Consider the following 22,486-nt stretch of genomic DNA (forward strand, 5'->3'; position numbering starts at 1 on the left):
CACTCCCCTCCTCAGCTAGGCAGGGGAGAGAAGATACCAAAAAGACTCATGGGTTGAGATAAGGGCAGGAAGAGATCACCAGTTACTGTCATGGACAAAACAGACTTGACTTGGGGAAATTAGTTTATTGCCAATCAAATCAGAAATAGAACCAAATATTAAAAACACCTTCCCTTCCCCCTCCCCCCCCTTTTTTCCTGGTTTAAACTTCACTGCCACTTTTCTTTACCTTCCCCCTACCGCAGAAAGGGGAGGGGGTGGGACAGGAAATGGGTGCAGTCAGTTCATCACACATCTCTGCCACTCTTCCTTCCTCAGGGGGAGGAGGACTCACTCCTCTTCTGCTCCAGTATGGGGTCCCTCCCATGGGAGACAGTCCTCTACAAAATTCTCCAATGTGGATCCTTCCTACAGGCAGCAGGTCCTCACAAACTGCTCCAGCATGGGTCCCTTCCACAGGGTGCAGTCCTTCAGGAACAGCCTGCTCTAGCACGGGTCACAAGTCCTGCAAGCGAACCTGCTCCAGTGGGCTACTCTCCAGTGGTCCACAGGTCCTGCCAGGAGCCTGCTCCAGTGCACAGCCTCCTTTGGGCATCCACCTGCTCTGGTGTGGGGCCCTCCACAGGCTCCAGGTGGAGCTCCATGGGCTGCAAGGGGAGAGCTGCCTCACCGTGGTGTTCACTACCAGCTGCAGGGGAATCTCTGCTCCAGTGCCTGGAGCTTCTCCTCCCCCTCCTTCTTCACAGACCTTGGTGGCTGCAGAGTTGTTTTTCTCTCATGTTCTCACTTTTCTCTCCTCTGGCTGCAATTGCTCTTGCACAGTAACTTCTTCCCCTTCTTAAGTGTGTTATCCCAAAGGCATTACCACTGTGGCTGATGGGCTCAGCCTTGGCCAGTCGTGGGTCCCTCTTGGAGCCTCTAGCTGTGCTCTATCAAACATAGGGAAGTTTCTGGCATCTTCTCACAGATGCCCTCCATGTAGCATCCTCACTACAAAAACCCTGCCACACAAACGCAATCCAGTGGTCTCCTACCTCTGCCCAATGATTATGTGAGGAGAAATTCCAGCTCCTAGATGCACCCAAAGAACACCAGAGGTCAAACCCAATGCCTAAACAGGTAAGTTTCTTTGAAACTCCACAGATGTCACATGCACACAACCAACCAAGAACGACAATAAACTCTTTAGTAATATCTGTGCTGTTAAGTTGGCCAGAAAGCAAAAGATCCCTTTCACACTTTATGGCTAATCTTGTAAAAATCTTTCATGATCCAGTGAAATACCACTTCTCTACTTCTATGCATATAGCAAGAAGCTTTTGAATGAGAAGAAGAAAAGTTGGACTTAAAGGACTTAACTCTCAAACAAGATCACTGAATATAGATTTTAGTGACTTCAAAAAAAAGTTTTTTTGCTTTTATTTCTAAGTGCAGATTCACGTTATTTTGCAGGAAAAGTTCCCTTTCAAGTCCCACTACAGAAGCAGTAAAAAGGTCTGAATTTCTAGGGAGAACATTCCCTAGAAATCTCATTAGAGAGAGTGCAATTTTGCCATAATTCTCAAAATTTATTTACAACTTTAAATGTTATATACACCTCAATTTACATAGTAGGGAACTTGGTATTACATTTTATAGCAATTTACAATGAATAAAAAGAAAACCAATATGCATAATTAAAATTAACCTTTATTACTCCAAAAACAGATGCCAAATATGCAGTATATTTCTGTTTCTGTTGGCATATTTCTAAAATACATGTACAACTCTAACTAGTCAGCCTAGACATTTTGTATACTGTTTTATAACATTTGGAAGTTCTCCCACACGGAGTGGGATGTCACTATAGTAAGCTGACAAAAACAGGCAAAAAGAAAGTTACTCTGGTTTTGAAAGGAAAAAAAATGCATGTGCTCCTACTAAAAAACTAAGTTATAATCAAGCATTACTCAGAAAATTCTAAAATACTGTTACTTATAGTTTTAGGTGTAGCTACCAGTTTCCACTCACACTTATTGGCACCAGCCCAACTATTTTAATGTCCAAGTACGGTAACCTTCAACATTAATATGCTAAAACAGGCCCTCTCTGCAACACAAGCTTATAGTCCCACAAGGCTACAACTGATTGTGCAGAAAGATTATTATCAAGATGTGTTATTCATAAAAGCCAGTTCCATGAGATCAAAAGATTACTGGTATTTAATTGCTAGCAATCACTTCCACTTGATTGGAAACTGCTTTTGTTTTTGAAACTTTTTTCTTATTTTCTTAGAATTTCCAGAGGTTTCTGCACGGATTGAAAGAAAAGGTTTTATTTCTTTACTTCTACTGTACAACAGAACTGGGAATGTTATTTGAAACAACACATGCTTCAAACATTTTCTGAACTACTCTTTAGTAAGCAACATTGCCCTCTTTGAAGAAATTATCTGTTGGATTATCAAACACCCATACATAGTATTAGTAGAAACTAATTCTGTAGAATCTTCAGCAGTGTAAAAGCACTGTCATCAAACCACTGTCATCCATTTACTACAGTTATAAAAATTTTAAGAATCTTGTCAGCAGCACATCAGAGATCACAGGTATTTCTCTTATCCCTGCCATGGTTCTGCCCCAAACATCGTCCAAAGAGGCTTAGACACATTTAGCCTGTTGGTTTTGCATTAAAATTTCTCTCCCAGCCATACACGTGTGTAATTTTAATCCCAAGAGTACTGGAAACATGACCACTGATGTTTTTGCCTAACATGGAGCTCCCACAATGTAGCTACTTCATTCGTAGAGATGTCTTGTTACATTTCTAAATAAGAAGTCTTTAATAGTGGTCTCTAGCCTCAAATAGAGTATGAGCATTAGTTACACTACACACTACTGTTTTACATCTCTGTCACTCTCCATAACACATTCCATAGCACACACTGTGAGGTATCACTTCAAATGCACACATAGCAGCATGGCCCAGGATGCTGTGCCAAGACACACCAGTGTATCTGCACACTTTTCTTCTCAGCTTCAACACATTTGATTGAACCAAAATGCTGAATTCAACCCTGAGATTTAGCCGCCTGAATAACTTCTTGTGCGAAGAGTATAGGGAACAGAGGATGAGAAACTAGCTTTATTTTGTGTCTTTTTCTGATGAGACACAACAAATAGATGAGTTAACAGAAGCTCACAAGAGACAGACTAATATTAAGTGACACTAATGCCATACACACATCAGGAAGAGAAAAAAAGGCTATGCTGCGTAAGACTACTGCATTGCTAGATGTACATTCTTCAAATTATCAGTTACATATCCCAGAAGTTATCATCTTACTTCTAGTTTTTTCCCCTCTAGAACAATTTGGATTTCTTTGGCATCCAAAGTCTCATATTTCAATAAAGCTTCTGCTAAATTCTTGTGTTCTTTTGCATGAGTCTTCAGGATGTTCTTTGCTCGCTCATATGAGTCCTAATATTAAAAACAGGTAGAAGGAGATTTTAAGATTTTAGAACAAAAACAACAGCAAGATGGCACTTTAAAAACTGCTTCCAGGAAATACAGCTTGAAACAAACATTTAAAGTTGTGCCTTATATTTCATAGCTAGCACAGCTCCTGACTCATGAAGATTTAAAACTCAGCTGGCATAATTTTAATGAAAAACAACCAAACACTTTATGTCACCTTTATTTTGCATAAGTAGGACTAAAAATAAAATCCTGAGACAAACCTTAGTATTTTTATATATGACTTAGACAAGACTTACTAAATTTGAAAATTTCCTGATTTTTATAACAAGTATATTTAGTTTTGCATTATGAGTAGAGCTACAGCATTCACAGATTATTCCTTAAAGGCTAATAAAACTCCATTATTATGCATTTTTAAAAAGCTGAAAGCTACCAGCTACTGAAAGTTACCAGTTGCTGCAGTAGATGCACACTGCCAGCATTACCAGCTTCAACCTGTTAGTCCTGCATCGGTAGTTCTCACATGACCAAGTCAGTTCAAAAACAACTACAGCAGAAGTTTGATCATTTAAATGTTACGATATAAGTAATTTTCCTGCCTGTACCAAACTATTTCAGACTACCACAGCCAGTGATTGCGAAGTTCAGTGATTATCAAATGTTACAGATTTCCCTAAGCATCTGACACTGATCCCTGTGAGGAAGAGGATACTGAAGGCAACTCTTTGATGTGGTATGGCCATTCCTGTGATTCTATACAAAATTATAGTTATGAAAGATGAAAGTAACATAAAACATTCACATCTATTCTAAAACAATTTATAGCCATACTTTTTTCCCTATTAATTGAATAGGCAAAATACAAATCCTGACCAAATGTAAGAGGAAGTGTTAAAGAGTGTACTAAAGGACCCAACACCACCAACTCGATTCACACTACTTGTGCATGGCAATCACCAAGTTTTGACATGCACAGATTCAAAGTTGCAGCTACATTAAATACTTCAGAATACTTTCATCCACCTGTATCTTTTCACCAGTATACATCATAAAAATGAACAATCAAGCAAACAGATATTCAACACATCTCAAACTAAACGTATCAGAGTGGAGGGGGAGAGACTTACCCGTAGAAGCGTCCTTACTTCCTGTTCAATTGCAGACTGGGTTTCAGGGCTGACTTTCCCTGTATCAGTGTAGGTCATAACACCAAGCTAAACAACAACAAACACATCTTTATCTTGCCACTGTTGCAAGATCCTGATTAAGCATTTTCTTCCAGAAAAAACAAACCAAAATCCCTAGACTACTAACACTTGATGGGTAATAAACATGACTAAAGGAGCTTCTAAAGAAAATTCAGTGTTGTTACCGTCCTCACCCTCCCAAACCCAAGATTACCCTCAATTCCAAAATGCTTGGCTTTATAACTATTTCCTGAAGATATTAGTAACTTTCAAGGCCATTTTGAGGTGAAAATCCTCTAAGGTAATTTTTAAACTGTCAAGTACATCAGTTTTCTAGTTGAGCTTTCTATAGCAGGTCAAAAGGTTTACTCTTTTTGTCAAAACTACTTACACTAGTCTCAGTGATCACTGACACCCACATAAGCTTTAATTATAGAACAGAACTTGTCTTTGTTCCATATAAATATTAAAGGATTGACAACACTACCTTCTCACTCATTCCGAATCTAGTCACCATCAGTTTTGCAATTTTAGTAGCGTTGTCAAAATCACTGGAAGCACCTAGAGAGCAAACAGATCTAAGTCACATTACTGAAACCAACTTAAACATGCCAATTCACACCCTTGATCCAAAACCTTTTTAAATACCAATCAGCTGACCTGTCGTGATGTGATCAGTTCCAAATATGAGCTCTTCTGCTACTCTTCCTCCCATACAGACATCCATCTGTGCAAGCAACTGGGATCTAGTCTCACTCCATCTGTCATTTTCTGGGAGCAAAGACACCTGTAAGATACAGAACTGTGGTCAGGTAACAAAAAAACCTGAAGAAATACTGAAATAACCTCAAAAATATTCTTGTTTATATCCAAAGCAGATATAAAGGCTTTTACGCAACACTTTAAATGCTCTGGGCCTCCTCCATGTCTGTGCACTCATCAGGTTTGCTTGGAGGTTTTTAGTTTAACCACTGAAATAACTTCCAACAGACCATGAGCACCACATCAAATTGAGCAACTTACACCTATCACCAAAAAAACCCAGAACAATCCGTTCTCCTTATTCCCTACACTGAGCACAAATCAGCTTGCCCAGAGGATTCAGGCCAATGGTTTTCATTAACTGAACACATCAACTTGGAAAAAGTTCAACAGAAATAGATACAATAGAAATATTTTTCTGTACAAATGCTTGGCAGCTAAGGGCAAAATAGAAAAACTTAGGGTTCTATGCTAGAAACAAGACAGGTAACCAGTTAAGTTTAGAAAAGCCACACTGGACAAAGAGCAACTTGATAAAGGATGTTTGTGTTAGAAGTAAAGTTCAGCTGTGCTTCTACTTACCAGTCTTTTAGACATTCTTCAAAGTTTTGCTGTTGGGTGCTATTTTAACTATAGCAGAATCAAACTTCTATTTCTTTCCTTGTACGTTTGAGTTGTTATACTAGTGTATGCCAATTTACTTTTAAATGAAGGAAGAAAGCTTTCTATCACACAGAAAAGATGACCAGTGGGTTTTCCAAGAAATTGCTCATAACTGAGTATTTCAACAGATTACAATATACAATAACATAAACACAACAAACAGCATTGTTGGCAAATTCCTCAACGCCACCAAACCAACAGAAAAATAAAACTAAAGAAATACTAATAAATAAAATAAATACTAATAGAACTAGATAGATTAAACACTCACGTGTCCCAGTGTTGTTCCTCGTGTCATGATTGTGGCCTTGTTGATTGGCATTGCATCCTTAGTATAATATGCAATGATGGCATGTCCAGACTCATGGTAAGCAGTGATGGTTTTGTTTTTCTCATCAATTTCTACACTTCTACGTTCAGGTCCTTAAACAGAGGAAAATTAAATTAACTTTTTTGTACAGCTGAACCACCACAATCCACCCATTGCATATACTCAAACAGAACACAAAGCAGCTGAGGAACAGCATGCAAACAAAGGGAACTGACACTCATTAACTGCAAAATATTTACGAGTCAGATTTTAATGTCTAAAAATGGACCTGAACATACTCTACAAACAAGCTGCTTTTAAAGGAATAGATTTAAGATGCAATCTAAGTAACTGAAAAAATTCCATGTCTTTTCTCAAGCAGGAACAGATCAGATTGTTAGTGTTTATGTCTCAGATGTTTAAGCTTTGTGCTATCACAGGACAAGCTAGTTAAACAGAAGTTCCAGGTTTCTGGTCATTTATTTGCTCCTTTCCTTTATGAGTAAGTAGGGGAAGGATAAGAAATCAAGCCTGTGTCTCCCTCTGAGTTGAAGTACAAGATGCATTTTTGATTTTAAAAAGAGTATCAAGTTTTAAAGAGTTTTACGTATTGCTCGCTGGTCCCAAAAACTTCTATTCAGAAGTAACTAATAAGAGACTTATTTGTTAAAAAACCACAAAAACCAAAACCAACAACAACAAAACAAAAGCAAAAGAAAACAAACAACAACAACAAAAAAACAACAAAACATAAAACAAAAGAAAAAAACACAAAAGAAAAAAACACAAAAGAAAAAAACACAAAAGAAAAAAACACAAAAGAAAAAAACACAAAAGAAAACAAACAAACAAAAAAAAAACAACAAAAGAAAAAACAAAAGAAAAACAAAAGAAAAAAACACACACAAAGAGAAAAAAACACAACAAAAAAACACAAAAAAAAAACACAAAAGAAAAAAACAAAGAAAAAAACACAAAGAAAAAAACACAAAGGAAAAAACACAAAGAAAAAACACAAAGAAGAAAAAAACCAAAAGAAAACACACAAAGAAAAAACAACAAGAAAAAACACAAAAGAAAAAAAAACACAAAACAAATAAAAAAACAAAAGAAGAAAAAACACAAAAGAAAAAACAAAAAAAAAACACAAAAGAAAAAAACAAAGAAAAAAACACAAAAGAAAAAAAACACACAAACACAAAAGAAAAAAAAAAACACAAAATAAAAAACACACAAAAGAAAAAAACACACAAAAGAAAAAAAACACACAAAAAAAAAAAAAACACACAAAAGAAAAAAACACACAAAAGAAAAAAACACACAAAAGAAAAAAACACACAAAAGAAAAAAACACACAAAAGAAAAAAACACACAAAAGAAAAAAACACACAAAAGAAAAACACAAAATAAAAACCAAAAAAAAACAACAAAAGAAAAAAGCAAAATAAAAAAGAAAAAAACACAAAAGAAAAAAACACAAAAGAAAAAAACACAAAAGAAAACAAACAAACAAAAAAAAAACAACAAAAGAAAAAACAAAAGAAAAACAAAAGAAAAAAACAAAACAAAAAACCCAAAACAAAACAAAAACACCAAAGCAAACCCCGAAAAACAAAACAACCTAATGCAAAAAGAAAGAAAACAATCAAAAAAAACCCCGCAAAAAAAAATCAATCCAACAATCCAAAAAACAACAGCAAAAAATTTCTCTCTTTCCCTATAAAAGTCTTAATCACATAAGAAAACCTCTGTGTACTGTAATATACATGTATGTCTTTTGTATAAATCCTACCCATTAGAATTTTGTCCTTGGAGAATTCTAGTTCCTTCATGGTTACCATATCTTTTCCATCAACAGCTGCCTTCAGGGCAGCTTGATTCACAAGATTTTCAAGCTCTGCTCCTGAAAATCCTACTGTGCCTCGTGCAATTATTTCTGGATCAACAGCTGTGGGGGAAAAAAAAAGCCCCAAACAAATTTGTCATTAAGAGTCCATATTGCTCCCGCAACTGTAAGCAAGAATCATGTTCTATTAAAACATGCATTAAACAAAGAATTTTCAGTATTAGAAGAAATGAAGCCTAATTGTCAAGACACTCTGAACTGTCAGGGATTAGAAAGAAACACTGCCTCAGAAAATCGTTACAACACTACATATTAGGCAATTTTTGTGTTCTTTATTAAAGACACATGGTAAAGCCATAATTGCCAATGTAATAAAGGGCAAACACATGAGGGGGCCGATACAGTATAAAAACTGTTACATAAAAAGATACTATAGTATTTACTTACATGGATCATACTTGATTTTATTAAGGTACCACTTCAGAATTTCTGTACGACCTCTCACATCAGGCTTGGGAACAGTAACTTGCATATCAAAGCGACCAGGACGTATTAGAGCACTAAAGGAAATGGCAATTTAGTACACTGACTGAAAAATGCTGCAGTAAACTTACTAACATATCAAGGAACAAAAATTCATTGCTATTTCTAAAAACACCTACAAAGATTATGTCTCATGCACAGATGCAAAGAATATGTTTTTCTTATCTGCTTATAAAAAGACCGATGAAAGATGTTTATTGACAACATGTTTTAAAGGGCTTTTTGCATTTGAAAATTTTGCACTGTGAACAAGGAATTCAGCCAGTCAAATTTTAAATGCTAAGAAGCACATTACTTATTTCTTCAGTAACTCTGCAACATATATTAAATACCAAAAACTGTCATACACATCCTTTTTAAGAGGGAAAAACCCGAGCCGTAACACTGTAATACCTGAAGATTATCACAAGCAACTTTGTTGTTGTTGCAGGTGTTTTTTGTTTGCTTTTTAATATATGCTCTGTAAAAATGATCAATGCATTATACTCACTTATCTAATGCTTCAGGGAAGTTTGTTGCACCAATAATAACAACACCTTCATTCGGTTTAAATCTGTGTGGATAAAAGGTGAGAACTTTTTTTTGGACACAGAAATTACAATTTTGTCCATAAATACTTCTGTCACTTAGTACAGTGACTTCACTGTCAAGTCAAAAACGACATTGAACCCAACAACTGTTTAAAAACATACTCTGATCTGACTTGAACTTCATCCTTTAGATATATAATCAGGCTAAAAAAAATTGCAGCTACTGTGTGACTACAACTCAGAAGCTTCTATAATTCTTTACAACAAGGCCATTAATGCAACTGCTGGCAGTACTAGAAAGTAGTCATAAAAGCATATTAAATTTATATCCTTAAAATCGTTACAAAAACTTACGTAAAACTTCAAAGCTGTCAAGGAGAAAAAGTTCATCCAAACGTCCAGAATACCAGTTAGTCAAACACCTTCTGTGCCCTCAGAATCCATATACTTACCCATCCATTTCAGCGAGAAGTTGATTAATGGTCTGTCTTGAATAGGGGTGCATTGGAGATTCAATTCTCTTCCCACCAACAGAGTCCAATTCATCAATAAATATAACGCAAGGTGCATTTGCTTTTGCTTCCCCTGACAAAAGGAAAATAGCAGAAGGGCGTTGAACCACACAAAGGAGCAAACAGTGTATCATGTAATTTAAGATTCTATTTTTCTATTACTCTTGGGTTATAAAGTGTTCTATTAGAAATCATCAGAATTGTCTCGATTTTAGCTTAAAACAAAGGAAATGTATTTCTGAAATGGAGAGACACAAAGAGAAGCAAGGTTTTTAATCTCTTCATCAGTTATTCTTATCACGCTACAAGAAATCACCAGTAAAATAGATTAGGAAATTGTTGTATTTTGTATGAACTCCCTACAACAGTTTCTTTCATAGGCTTGGGTAGAGAACATTTGCCTATTAAATAAAATCAATATGATATGTGATGATTCTCAACACTAACTTATTTTAATAGAACCTGCTTGTTATTTAACTGTGAAGGGCTCACACTCAAGTTTACAGGTATTAAAAACACAAAATAAAATTGCAGCCATAAAGTTGGAAACCACTGGTTAGTACATGCATGCCAAGATGCAACTTATTCACCCAGTCAGACATATCTGTAATGCTATCAACGTACAAGTCAGTCATTTAAACTTCTAAAGTTAACAGAAGGAAATGCATTTTTAAGGTACTACACTTATTACATTTTGCATCCCTTCCACATGAAGCAAGTCATGTTTCTTCTACAAATGCAAACTACTTTGTACATTGCACATATTTGACACTACCAATTATCCATTTAAGTGAGAAGCTGGATATCCCCCTCCCCAATAATATTTGCATACTTAAAACAGAAAGCCTCTTTTGTGAAAGTTATAAATCTAATCATTAATTTTGAAAGTTTCATTATAATGCCCTTTATTTTGAGCCTGTTGATGGGTGTGAGAAAGGAAATGTCAGCTTATTGCTATGCTGTGATACCATAAAGATCTAATTCAGATTAACAAAAAATAAAAATATGAGGGAAGTAATTAAGAAGGTTAACACTATTTTTAACCTTAAATTTACAATTCAAAATTTACAACAATTTATGTGTGACTAAGTTTATAATTTCAAATATTTCATTTAGTTTATAGGACATTTCATTTCTAATTAAATTACTTTTTCTTTCTTGGACTGTTACACATCAGTTATAATCTTTGCTATAATTTCATCTGATGACTAGGAAGATTCTCCAGTTAAACAATGCTCACAGAATTCTAACATTTACCTACAGAAGTAAAGCTTTATTTATTAGCCTCGTGCACTTTTACTTTCCAGTAACCAGAACTGGAACTAATCAAACCATATAAACACCACTGAATACTTAATCTCCCACATGAAAAGATTTCAAACCCGCAAATATTTAACTTACTGAACAGGCTTCGGATGCGACTCGCTCCTACACCAACAAACATCTCATCAAACTCTGATCCAGACGCATAATAAAATGGAACATCAGCTTCACCAGCTACAGCTCGTGCAAGAAGTGTTTTACCAGTTCCAGGTGGTCCAACTAACAGAATACCTAAAAGACACACAAAAAACCCAAACAACAAACCCACCAAATCCAGACAGTCTTATTATATGGGTAGTTTCTTTCGTAGATTAGAAGAAATAATTTACACTTGGCTTCAAAAAGCTATTAACATCCCATTTCAGATACTGCTCATTACGTGCAGCCTGAAGGAGCTTCCTGTAACAAATCTAGATACAATCTGATGCACATTTAAACAACACAAAGACAAACAGAAACCTAAAGTATTCTACAAAATTACTACTGAGTTTAGCAGCTGAATCCCTAAGTGTTTTCTTCAAACTGACATTTTCCTGGCTGCTTCAGTGGAACTTTTTTTTTTAATTAAATTATTCCAAGTAATTGTCTTTAAACAGGATAGAGCACTAACAAGAAACAGACTTATCAGGTTTATGTATTTCAGATTCACTTAGGACTTCCACTATGATCAATATTAATCATCCTTTTAAATGAAAACATTTGTTTCTGAGCTGTCTAAGCAGTTAACGAGCACTAAAGGTGCTGCAAGCCATAAGGAAGAAATAAAGGCCTTTTAAGAGTTCAGTTACATAAATCCCCAGGGTACTGTTTATTAGTTTAATAAATAAAGAAGGCACAGTAAATTTTGTCTAACTCCAAAATTCTCATTTGCATAATACATGAAAAAACCAGTAAGAAACTTGGCTGTAAATAAGTCACTCAGTATAGAACAAGCTACACAGCCATGGCTAAATAGGTCTTTCACTTCTGCTGAGCAATGGTTCTTACCTTTTGGAAGTTTACCTCCTAATACAGTAAATTTATGTGGGTTTTTCAGAAATTCCACAACTTCTTGCAATTCCTGTTTTGCTTCTTCAACCTACACATTAAAAACATGACACAAATATAACTAAGCATTTATAAAATACTGCATGTTTTCTGTATGAGTTTTGTAGTAGAGATTAAGTCCCTAATTGCGTATTGATCAAAAATACAAACAGAAAACAATAAAAGTGTACCACAACATTTGTGTGGATACCAACTGTCCATGCATTTAATTCAACCTATCCTAGAACTGCTCACAGGAATAAGTAAACATTAAACTTAGTAACAATGAAGGAAAAACCCAACAGTTCAAGACCAGATCTGAACAACAACATAAATACAAAATCAAAGTTCTACATCAAGATATTAGTCTAATTAATTCTATCTGTCCGAGGAGAAGGAAAGGGGAGGTCCTCATTTTGCCACTAACAGTCAAAGAACAACTGAACAGAAAAAATAAAGCTATCCCATAAGCGTGACATGCCCACTTTTTTCTGGGATTCTCCGTATCTCCTGTCCTAACATCAGAAAGAGATGGCACTAAGAGAGAAACAATCAAATGGCCTTATCATCTTCTTGTATCAATCAACTTCTGCATATAATAGATTAACATGGCTATTTATGGCCTGCCTTTTGCTATTCTAGCCTTTAAAAATGTCACTCAACAAGTAGAGTGCACCTTTTATAAGCTACTAAATGCCACAAAAATATAGACTAGAACAAGAGTGGTCTAAGCCTTCCTTCATCTTGGAGTGGCCAACATATACAAAGCTTCAGTTCATACAAAGAAATTTCTTAAACAGAGTAAGACATTCTTCAGACTCACAATGATTAGTTAAACAAGAACTTGCAGACATTTTACTTTTAAGCTTACCCCTTTTACATGTTCGAAGGTGACATTTTTCAACTGGATTGGATCAACTGCTGCATCAAAGATACTTGATGTTCGAAAGCGTACTAAGAGCAAACAGCAGATGACGAACAACAAATTTACACATAAAGTCACTTCATTCCAAGACTGGATTTTGCACTTGAACTCATAACACTAAGACACCGACTTGACACCCGCCCTTTTAAAAGGGCACATGTCCATTTACAAGTGTCCAGCAAGAATAAGATTAATTTTTTTAAAAAATTCCTTAAAATATTGGCAATTCATTCAGTGATGTGCTTTTTAGTCATGTGTAGTACAGAAAACTCTGCATTCAGAGGCATGTACACAGCCAGAGCTTCTCCCCTCAGTGTTTCTGCATATACTCTTTCTTAACACCCAGGTGATACCTTAGCATCAAGCTGAATATCTCCAGTTAAATTAGCTCAGCCTTTGATCGTTCCACTGTTTCCAATGGATTTCTTGAGATGACAATTTGACAATGCAAGTTCCCAGTTGCTATAAACTAGGTTGTGATTGCAAATTCAAAAATCAAACCATTTTGCCTATAGCTGATCCAGGTAACACCATCTAAACTGAAAGACAAATACATAATTGGTAAACAGGCTGACTTCTCAGGTTCCATATAACTGCTTCACCAAAAAAAATAAAGCAATTATACTAACACACAACCTTTTTGTCTTCATAAATGCTTTGTCACATTGTCATCTGAAAGGCTGTAGCCAGAAGCAATAAATAACTCTTTCATTAGTACACTGAAACATTATCCTAAAACAATCATAATGTCAAAATATATTTCATTTACGCTAAACCTGCTGGAAGAAACAACACAAGTGCAACAGCATGGAAAAAAAAGTTAACTAACCAGCATCGGAAAAGGAACCTTTCCCAGGTAAAAATGATGAATATATAGCAAGATAAAAACAAAGAACGAAGAGAAAGAAAGAAAGCAAACGTGATCTTCTTAAGGAATCTGTAAAAGAAAAAAAAAAAAACATATTTAACCTGGGCTGAAATAAACTACTTATTGATTGCAAAGACAAAATACGAGAACTAAAACAACTTACCGAGTGTTTTTTGTAGGAATACCTGGGCTTTCAAAAAGCCTTCTGCAAAACCAGTTTTAAAAGCATCCTGGTGTGCCTCTGGGATGTTTTTTGTTTTCATTAGCGCATCTAAGTTTTCAACATCAATTCGTCGCTTTCTCAGGATAAAGCCCTGAAATATTTTCCAAAGCACTGTTAGTATACACTAAGCTTTGAGGTACAGTTAACTTACCACATAGCTAGCATGGGGGATGAGGAAAAAAATAAATCACAAAAGCAAATAATTCAGGTGCTATAGGGTTAGTTAGATGATACAGAGCAGTCGCTCGAGTGTGGAATCCCCATGGTTCGAGCAGGGGCACCCTCATTTTTGCTGAGCAAATCAGTTTCAGAGTTCTCCCAGATCCCAGTTCCAAACAGAAAACAGCCTAAGCAGATCTGTACACAACCAGATTTGTTCATTGGATTTAGTGGGAGTTATTAGCTTAAGTTTTTTGCTTTATTTCCAATTGCAAAGTATCTTTGTAAGTTTAGTTTTGATGGAGTTTAAACAAATATATTTCACATGCCCTATCAAATTTACAAGCAGCACTGCATGGAGCTAGCTCTGGTTTATCGTCATCCACAGCATATCTAGTCCACAGATGAAATAAGCCACATGTGCCAAAAAGAAGGGAAGAGTTCAAAGATAATTTACACACGCAATAAGATCAAAGGCCTTAATTGGCCTGACTTCTGCACAACCAATCAGAAGCAAAGAGTACCTAGGTTAATTTGGTTTCATTATCTGCTGACTTGAAAACATACATTCTGGTATGTCAAACTAGCTGTACTTCTGTTCAAAGTAATTAATTTGACTCAAAGCTATTTTTAACAAAGGCACAGAAACAGAATACAGAAAGTTTTATTTCTAGAGTTTAAAACCATATTTATACTCTGAAACTATTCAACTAAATATCCAAATAATCTTTGTATTGGTGATATATGAAGCAAATACGTGTATTAATGAGAAAAAAAATAGGTTGCAATTAGCTCAAGTTTTTGAATTAAAAAATTCTTTCATACTAATGAAAGAAAATACCCCTGGAAAATTATGAAGGCTCATTCAAGAGAAAGAGGTGGTCTGAATAAGCCCAAAAGAACTTCATAATGTTACTCATATTTACCTTCAAAAGTGAAGAAAGTGAACTTTTTGTTTCTGTGAATTGTTCAGATGTTGACTGTAGGCGTCTTGCTCTTGATCTCAAAGTCTTAAAGTTCCGTGACTGTATGTACACTTTAAGCAGTAAAAATAAATAAAAGTTAAAAATTACTCATTATTATCACTATTAAAAAAATAGTCTAAGAAATTTCAGAAACTCTTACACGAAAGAATACAGAATACAATCTTCCCAACATATCCACTGTACTGTAAATGGATACTTTGGTAACCACAAACCATATTTGTAATCTGAACTTGCACACTAGCTGCTCACTGTTTCACATAAAATTTTATGTTAAAATGATCAGGAGCTCATGTGAATTATAGATTGGTCAACTCAGGGAATAGGAGACATGCAGCTGAATTAAATTCAGGCAGGCTGATAAACATGAAGCATTCAGAAGCAAATCCAGAAGGATGAGAATAAAGCCTTATCTACGAGCCCAGCTGATAAGGTGCCCTGAGGAGATCTGGAAGGGCTTAAGTGTGCTGTTACCTTAGGAACTGACAAAAGAAACCATTTAATCACAGTGATCTTATAGCATTATACGCCATCTCCTATCACATCAGAAACCTTGTGATGGAGATTTTACCACATAAATCCCAGAAGCCAAGAATATTTATCTTTTTTCACTACCTTTTAAAATAAATGTCAATGCCAGTCAATTATATAGTTTTCACTAACTTTTTTGTTATACTATAACAGCACCAGATAAAAAGAACTTTGAACCCTGCTCAAAAAAGGCCTAAATTCAACATTTGATCAGGCAGCTCTGCAGTACTTTAAAGCAACCACCAAAGCCCTCAGAAAGCTTAACTGGATGAGAACAGGATTGAACATATTTATTGATTCAAAAATAGTCACTTCATCTGTGATCTTTAAGAATATGATGCACAAATACTGACATCTTGAAACAAGATTCTATGGCAACACGATGTTTACTAACTTAATCTTGAAACGTACTTCAAATGCAAAAATAACTTCATGACCGAAAGTGTCGACATCACATAAAATTCCTCCTGGAGCTTACTGTATTTCCTGAGTGATGCCTTTACAACAAATGTAAAAACACATTCCCAGACTAGAAAAATACTATAGAGATTAAAAACAATGTAGTTTATTACTTTATACCTGGCCAACATCGAACACCTGAACAGAAATTTTGGAGGGGATTGGGATGTTGTCTGTACAAACAAGATGAGCGTAAAACACTGAAAACATCCACAAAACCTGTAAAAAGATGCAGCAAAGTGTAAATACATCCTATTTTAAATGGCAACTCAATATTAGTTCTAGCACAGTTTGGCTTTTTTTTCCTTTCTTAAACAATACAGTCCTTCAGGCATCTTTAATTAAACAAATTACCAGAACATCTATCAAAGCTTTGAAGCATTTGCAACTATTTTGTTCAGGCAATTGTCTCTAGGCTATTTTTTTTTTTAATATCTCATATCACAATGCACTTTAATACTTTTTCTCAAATAGCAGCCCTAGGGTATTACTCATAATACTCTTTCTCCCTATTGCTATACACTATAGGCAGTCTCTCAAATGTTAGGTCTATGCTTCTTTTTCTAATACTTTCTTCAGCATATATTAGCATTCTACAATGGCCTTACTTCCTGCATTTTAGACTAATTCCAACAAAAAAATCTTTAACTGTAAGGAACCATTCTTGGTTCATTTCAGACACAAAATACTCTACATGGACTGTCAGCAGTTTACCACACGAATTCTTTTCTAATTAATGTCTTTGTATAACGTTGCTTCAAGAAAAAGGGAACACCGATGTAAACTGGAGATGTTTGTGATCGTGTAACATTAGTAGATTAGCAAAATCTAATGTCTTGGTGAAACAAACTGGTGGAAAAATTCGCAGCTCAGGTTTGTCATTAAGACAAATGAACTTGTACTACCAGCTGAGTTCAGACAAGTTTAACAGCAGACAATTTCAAATCTGAATCTGAATTTTTCTAAAATTCCCAAGTTTCAAAAACACCACTCTAGAGACAATCTATATACAATTAAAAATACATTAAATATGCTTTTTAACTATGAATTATCTACAGCACAAGAGATTAAACTAAAGAATAACTGTATTCACCTTAATAATTTAACTCTCACAATTCTCATAAGCACTTCACTCAAACATACCATGCTTATTTTCAAAGAAGGACTGAGCAGAGACGTACGACGTGTGCCACTGTGAAGAGGTTTTGTTTTCTGCACAGTAGCCAGGAAGTAACCTGTTCACCAACTCTTTGAACTGGTTAGGTTTCAAATCAGACAATCCCAGGTCTCTTAAATTTTTAACTAAAGACTGAAAAATAGAAATAAACGTTCAAAATTCCTTTAAGACTACCTTAGGGAAAAAAACTCCCAGTAGCACCAGAAGCAAATACAAATTCATACACAGACAAAGAAAAAAACCAAAGAAACAACAATGGAATCACAACATGGCAATGAATAGTACAATCCATGCTGACTTCCGAAATTCTGCAGTTAATGAGAGACTCAGTGTTTTTCCTCCAAAAATTTTCTTCGTTTTAAAAATTGTTGAAAGAAATTAGTTAAAAGAGAAGTGGCAAGATCTGATACTACTTTGCACCTCCTGTGTTTTAATTTTTAATGTCAAGAACAAGGAATACCTAATAATAATAAACGACTTTTTAATAGAAAAATAAAAAAACCATGCAAATATGCTATTTAGTCTATAAAAAACCTTCAATGTATCTTAAATTACAGTCAATTTTCTCACAAGTAATAATGAAAAACCTTGCTAGAACTTAGAGAGAAAAGACAACATGTAGTTTGTTAAGTTATTGTTACTTTAGAGAAAAAAACTTAAGTTGAAAGTGAAAACAAATCCCCTCCTCATTTGCAAATTACTGAGACAAATACCAGCTTTGTTTCTTAATGAAATACTGCAATTTTTGTAGATTCCTGACTGATGAAGCACCGACTGACTGCAGTTCTGTCAAAAAGTTACATTCTACATGGTAACATTCTGTTTTAGCCACATTACATTATTTTATAAACCAGTTGAGTATTAAATTCACTTAAACTAGTATTATTCAGATTTAATTTAGTTCAAAGCAAAACATCACTTTTTCTAAAGCTTTTTAGTACCTCAGTCTTCTGAGCCTCGTGCTCTGGGGAGGTGTCCCTCTGGACAGGCTGTATGGATGCTTTGCTGGCAGTAGTAGTGGAACTTTTTGGTGAATGAAAGGCATTGATAAGGTGACTCAGAGGAACAGTAGCCTGGGGGAAAAAAATCAGATAATGATTTAACCTTGATTAAACTATTTAAACATATTTCTATTCCAAACCCTGACTTATATTTGTGTATCTTGTACATTGCCTTTTAACTAAGGACTTCGGCTTCAACACCACAATGTTAGCTGATACCTCAATTAAAAGGGGGGGGGGGGGAAAGAAACTTTAAGTGCACACAACAGATTAGAAGCTCACAAAGCTAGGAAGAGGAAAGAAAAAACAAAATGGGCTGTATTTTCATCTATAAAGTAATATTTCTACAGTTTGAAATATCTGTACTTTTCCTGCATTATACGAGTTATTCCCAAAAGCTGCCTTTATGTTTTCTTCCTTGGGAGTTCACTTTAGCAACACACCTAATATACACGTAGACAGTCAAATCTGCAGTTCAGCAGCTTTCAGCTGACTCCACCTCATGACTCAGAACAGAAGCCCAGGTGCACCACTTATCAGGGCTCCTCCTCTAGCACATGACCACATCTCTTGTGAATATACGGTACAAATAATTCCAACACTTCCAAAGTCTCAGCACACATCACTAAAATGAGCTGAGGTGCAACTGTGGCTGCTGGAATGATATCTGACTGAAGCATAATCAGGTATGCCTGTGAATTCTTCTGCAAGAACTTCCATCTCTGTGTTGACTAGAGAGACAATGCTGCAAGACATGAAAACTGCCTCATAATTAATTGTCCAAAGCTATAAACAAAGTCTGGGAGTTTGCGGTAAAACCATAAAGTGTCCAGAGGTCAGAGCCAACATCCCTACACTAACAAAAGCTATTAACACATTCCCCACATCTGAAAAGAACAATCAAATCCTACTGTGGAATAAGACCATCACATACTAATCCCTCTAACACAAAACATAAAAGTAAAACCATTGGTTCAGTTCAAAGTCAACAAAACCCACCAGTCCCATCAGACTCACTGTCTAATACCAGATGCCTTCCGGACTGCATTCAGACTGTTCTATATAATAAATTATTGACGGGGTTTTTCTCCACTAACGCTTTTGTGTCGTTTCTTTTCGGTTTTCACAACACCTGACAATTATCACTACCGTTTAACTTTAGCTGTTGTAACACACACCTCCACCCTTCGCTTCTAGTGCAGACACTAAAAAGCGCCATCTCCGGTTGTTTCGTCATTTCAGAAGGCTTTTACTCTTCACAAGCTTTTACTGTACCTCCCTCTCTCTCCTCCGTTTACTTTTTTCCAGGTGCGGATTCCAGGCCCCCACCCGCTCCTCTCCCCGCTGCTCCCCCCGCACCAAATCCCCCGGAACGTGGCTCCTCCAGCCGAGTCCCGCAGCCCCCGGGCCTTCCGAGCGCCGCCGCCCGGACACGCAACGAGCCCCCGCCCGCCGGAGCGCGGGCCCCGCACTGGGCCGGGGCCGCCCCGCCAGCCCTTCACCTGCGGCTGCACGGTCGAGAAGGAGAACATCGTCCCGGTGGGGACGGCGGGCACCAGCGCCTCTCCCGCCGCCCAGCCGAGCCGCGGGAACCGCCACCGGCAGCAGGAGCGGCCCCGCTGCGGGAAATGTCCGCCCGCGGCCGCGCTGACCGGGCCCGCCCGCCCCGGAAGCGGCGCAGCGGGAACAGCTTCCGGGCCGCCGCTCGAAAGACGTCCCTCACGGGCCCTGCTCAGCGTGCCTGCCTTCAGCACCCAAAACATTCTGTAGGGAGTTAAGGGTGTGCCGCGCGCGTATAAAAAATTTTACACATTAAAATATGTATTGTTGCCGAACAAGCTGTGTTTCTTTAAAAAGAGAGCCTGTGCAGCGGCGGGGCGAAATACTAGGGCTTAATCAACAATAAGGGAGATTTAATCCGTGAAAAAGATAGCGGCTAACAAGCAAGCTCTATGTCCATGTGTTAGAAGAAAGTTAGGGCTTGACATGCTTTGATGCGCTCAGACCTGGGGGAGGAAATTAGCGTGGCTTGGGAAGAGGGATGTACCACTGATAATGAACATGAAAGAACGCGGAAGTTATGGGCAACCAGGACATCTGGCAGGACTCCTACGATAAGGAAGAAACTAATAAAACTAACTCAGTAATTGTGCTGAAATTCGGCTCCAAGTGGGTAAAAGGAAATTCTGCTAGGGGCATCCCTGACCACTGACCCACAGACCACTGACCCAAGTAAACCCCTCCCCAGACCCAAAAGAAAGAAAATGAGCATGGGGACTAATGAGCATGAGAAGTGAGAGAATCATTAATCAATAGAAGATAAAATACTAATTAATAAGAGAACTATGTAACTTGTAACCGATGAACACTAATTCCTTTGTTTGCTAAAATGTTTAAATAGTCAAAAGTTTTGATAACTGATGTACATGTTTTGTGGAGCTATCCCCATGCCATGTGCCTTCAGCGCTGATTAATGTCAACTTTCTAACCTAACAAACTGGTTAAGAGTTTGTTTCCCATTTTTTCAGTGACGACATCAGTAACCCCAATACTGTTACTTGCATTCAGTTAACATGGACCTACATGTTAGGCAGAATTTGGTCTTTAATATTTATCCTTTTTCCATGCCTTGTGCATTTTTTTCCATGTGCTGTCCAATTATTTTGAGGGTTTATAACCATTTTGTTTCTTTCACCTGACCACTGTTCCTCACTGGAAGTGCTATCCCGCGCCAGCTTACATTGATCTGGATGAGCACAGCCACAGTGCTGCTTCCCTCTGCCTTCCTATACATCTCTGTTTTCCACTACCACCCTCATGATCACAATCACGTGGCTCAGCTCGCTGATTTGGCAGAAACCTCACCTGGCAACAGCAAAAAACCGTAAAAGTTGATGAACATTTACCTGGATCCAGCCCATGAAGCAGTTTGTCACATAGCTGTGCAATGAGTCGTGGTGCCTTGAGGGAAAGGAGAGAAGGCGTAGGCCCTCTTTCCGAGGAGCTCAGGCTGTCCCAGAATATGCGCTGCCTGATGCAGTTTCACAGCTGGCATAACCTGCTATTGGCACAGGATACCAGCACAAGGAGTAATCCCTCCTGCTCTCAGCTGGGCTTCTCTGCTGGCATCAGGGGCAGTGAGACATAGCTAAACTAACATTAAATGACAAACACAGACAATGATAGATTGTAGTTAATACCATTAAAAAAAGCTAATTGAAAACATTTTTTACATTTGCTCATTAAATTGTATGTACTGCTGGAATCTGTGGGATAGCAGCTCTCCTTCACAAGTACATGGCCTCCCTGTGCAGTATCAGATTATAAGTGATGTGTCAGAGCAAAACAAGGGCCTGATGACTAATCTACCGTGTTAATAAAGACCCCCAGTTCTGCACTGACCTCTGCAGCAATAGCTCTTTGCTGCTGCACAGACTGCAACAGAACAATTAAGATCAGCGTGAATGAAACATGAACGGCAATGTATATGTGAAAGCAATATAAAGGCAGTAAGGCAAGAGTTAAAAAAATGACCAAGAACACAGCTGAGTGCAGTAAAACTGGTAAACACCCAGGGCTGTGCTGTGTAAACAGAACAGGCGACCTGTGCTCTGATAAAGCGCTATCACAGATGGTTTGTCAGAAGGCCTACGCTCTGGGAACAGGGGAATGGCAGCAAGGTCAGAGCACACTGTAAATGCCATCCCTGCCCCTGCTGTCACAACACGGAGGCAGAATGGTAGCCATGGAGATATCCAAAGTAAGGACTCGAATAAAACGCAGAGCAACCTTGCCTAAGATAAATAGCAGCTGAAGTAATCAGGAACTAGAGGGAAGCAACAGAACACATTAATCTAACTCCTGATCACAAAAGACCTGCCCAGAGAGAAGTCTGCCACCACCAACCCAGAGAGCACCAGGAGACAAGTAAGGACAGGATGGGTCGAGTTCTCTGACACACAAGCCCTCCTGGTTGTGCCATCTGGACACAGCTTTTGG

At 37.2% G+C, this 22,486-nt stretch overlaps 1 protein-coding gene across 2 annotated transcripts; it reads right to left on the reverse strand.

Annotated features, from left to right (window-relative positions):
- Positions 1-1,669: 1,669 nt before the first annotated feature.
- YME1L1 (YME1 like 1 ATPase) lies at positions 1,670-21,623 on the reverse strand. 2 transcript variants are annotated; one of them, XM_027717317.2, is made up of 19 exons: positions 21,394-21,623; positions 18,428-18,559; positions 17,453-17,618; positions 16,430-16,528; positions 15,263-15,372; positions 14,118-14,268; positions 13,916-14,023; positions 13,033-13,115; positions 12,123-12,213; positions 11,214-11,366; positions 9,753-9,885; positions 9,261-9,323; positions 8,675-8,787; positions 8,174-8,329; positions 6,343-6,494; positions 5,307-5,433; positions 5,134-5,207; positions 4,587-4,673; positions 1,670-3,459 (listed from the first exon to the last, which is right to left on the reverse strand). In XM_027717317.2, the coding sequence occupies exons 1-19, from the start codon at positions 21,406-21,408 to the stop codon at positions 3,316-3,318; spliced, it is 2,157 nt and encodes a 718-aa protein (XP_027573118.1). In that variant the 5' UTR covers positions 21,409-21,623; the 3' UTR covers positions 1,670-3,315. The 2 variants fall into 2 exon arrangements, with proteins under 2 accessions (XP_027573118.1, XP_027573117.1); XM_027717316.2 differs by lacking the exon at positions 21,394-21,623 and adding an exon at positions 19,990-20,128.
- Between the last annotated feature and the right edge of the window lie 863 nt (positions 21,624-22,486).

The sequence above is a fragment of the Pipra filicauda genome, unplaced genomic scaffold (genome assembly GCF_003945595.2).
Source record: "Pipra filicauda isolate LSUMZ 115617 unplaced genomic scaffold, ASM394559v2 scaffold1_size10287979_pilon, whole genome shotgun sequence".
In the NCBI taxonomy this organism is placed as follows: Eukaryota; Metazoa; Chordata; class Aves; order Passeriformes; family Pipridae; genus Pipra; species Pipra filicauda.

Excerpts from the sequence above, each read along its gene's own strand:
- YME1L1 (XM_027717316.2), bottom strand. The coding sequence starts at position 20,019 with ATGTTCTCCTTCTCGACCGTGCAGCCGCAG. Across the intron at positions 14,024-14,117 it reads ATTCCTACAAAAAACACTCG|ATTCCTTAAGAAGATCACGT; the intron begins GTAAGTTGTTTT and ends TTTCTTTTACAG. Across the intron at positions 4,674-5,133 it reads GATTCGGAATGAGTGAGAAG|CTTGGTGTTATGACCTACAC; the intron begins GTAGTGTTGTCA and ends GTTGTTGTTTAG.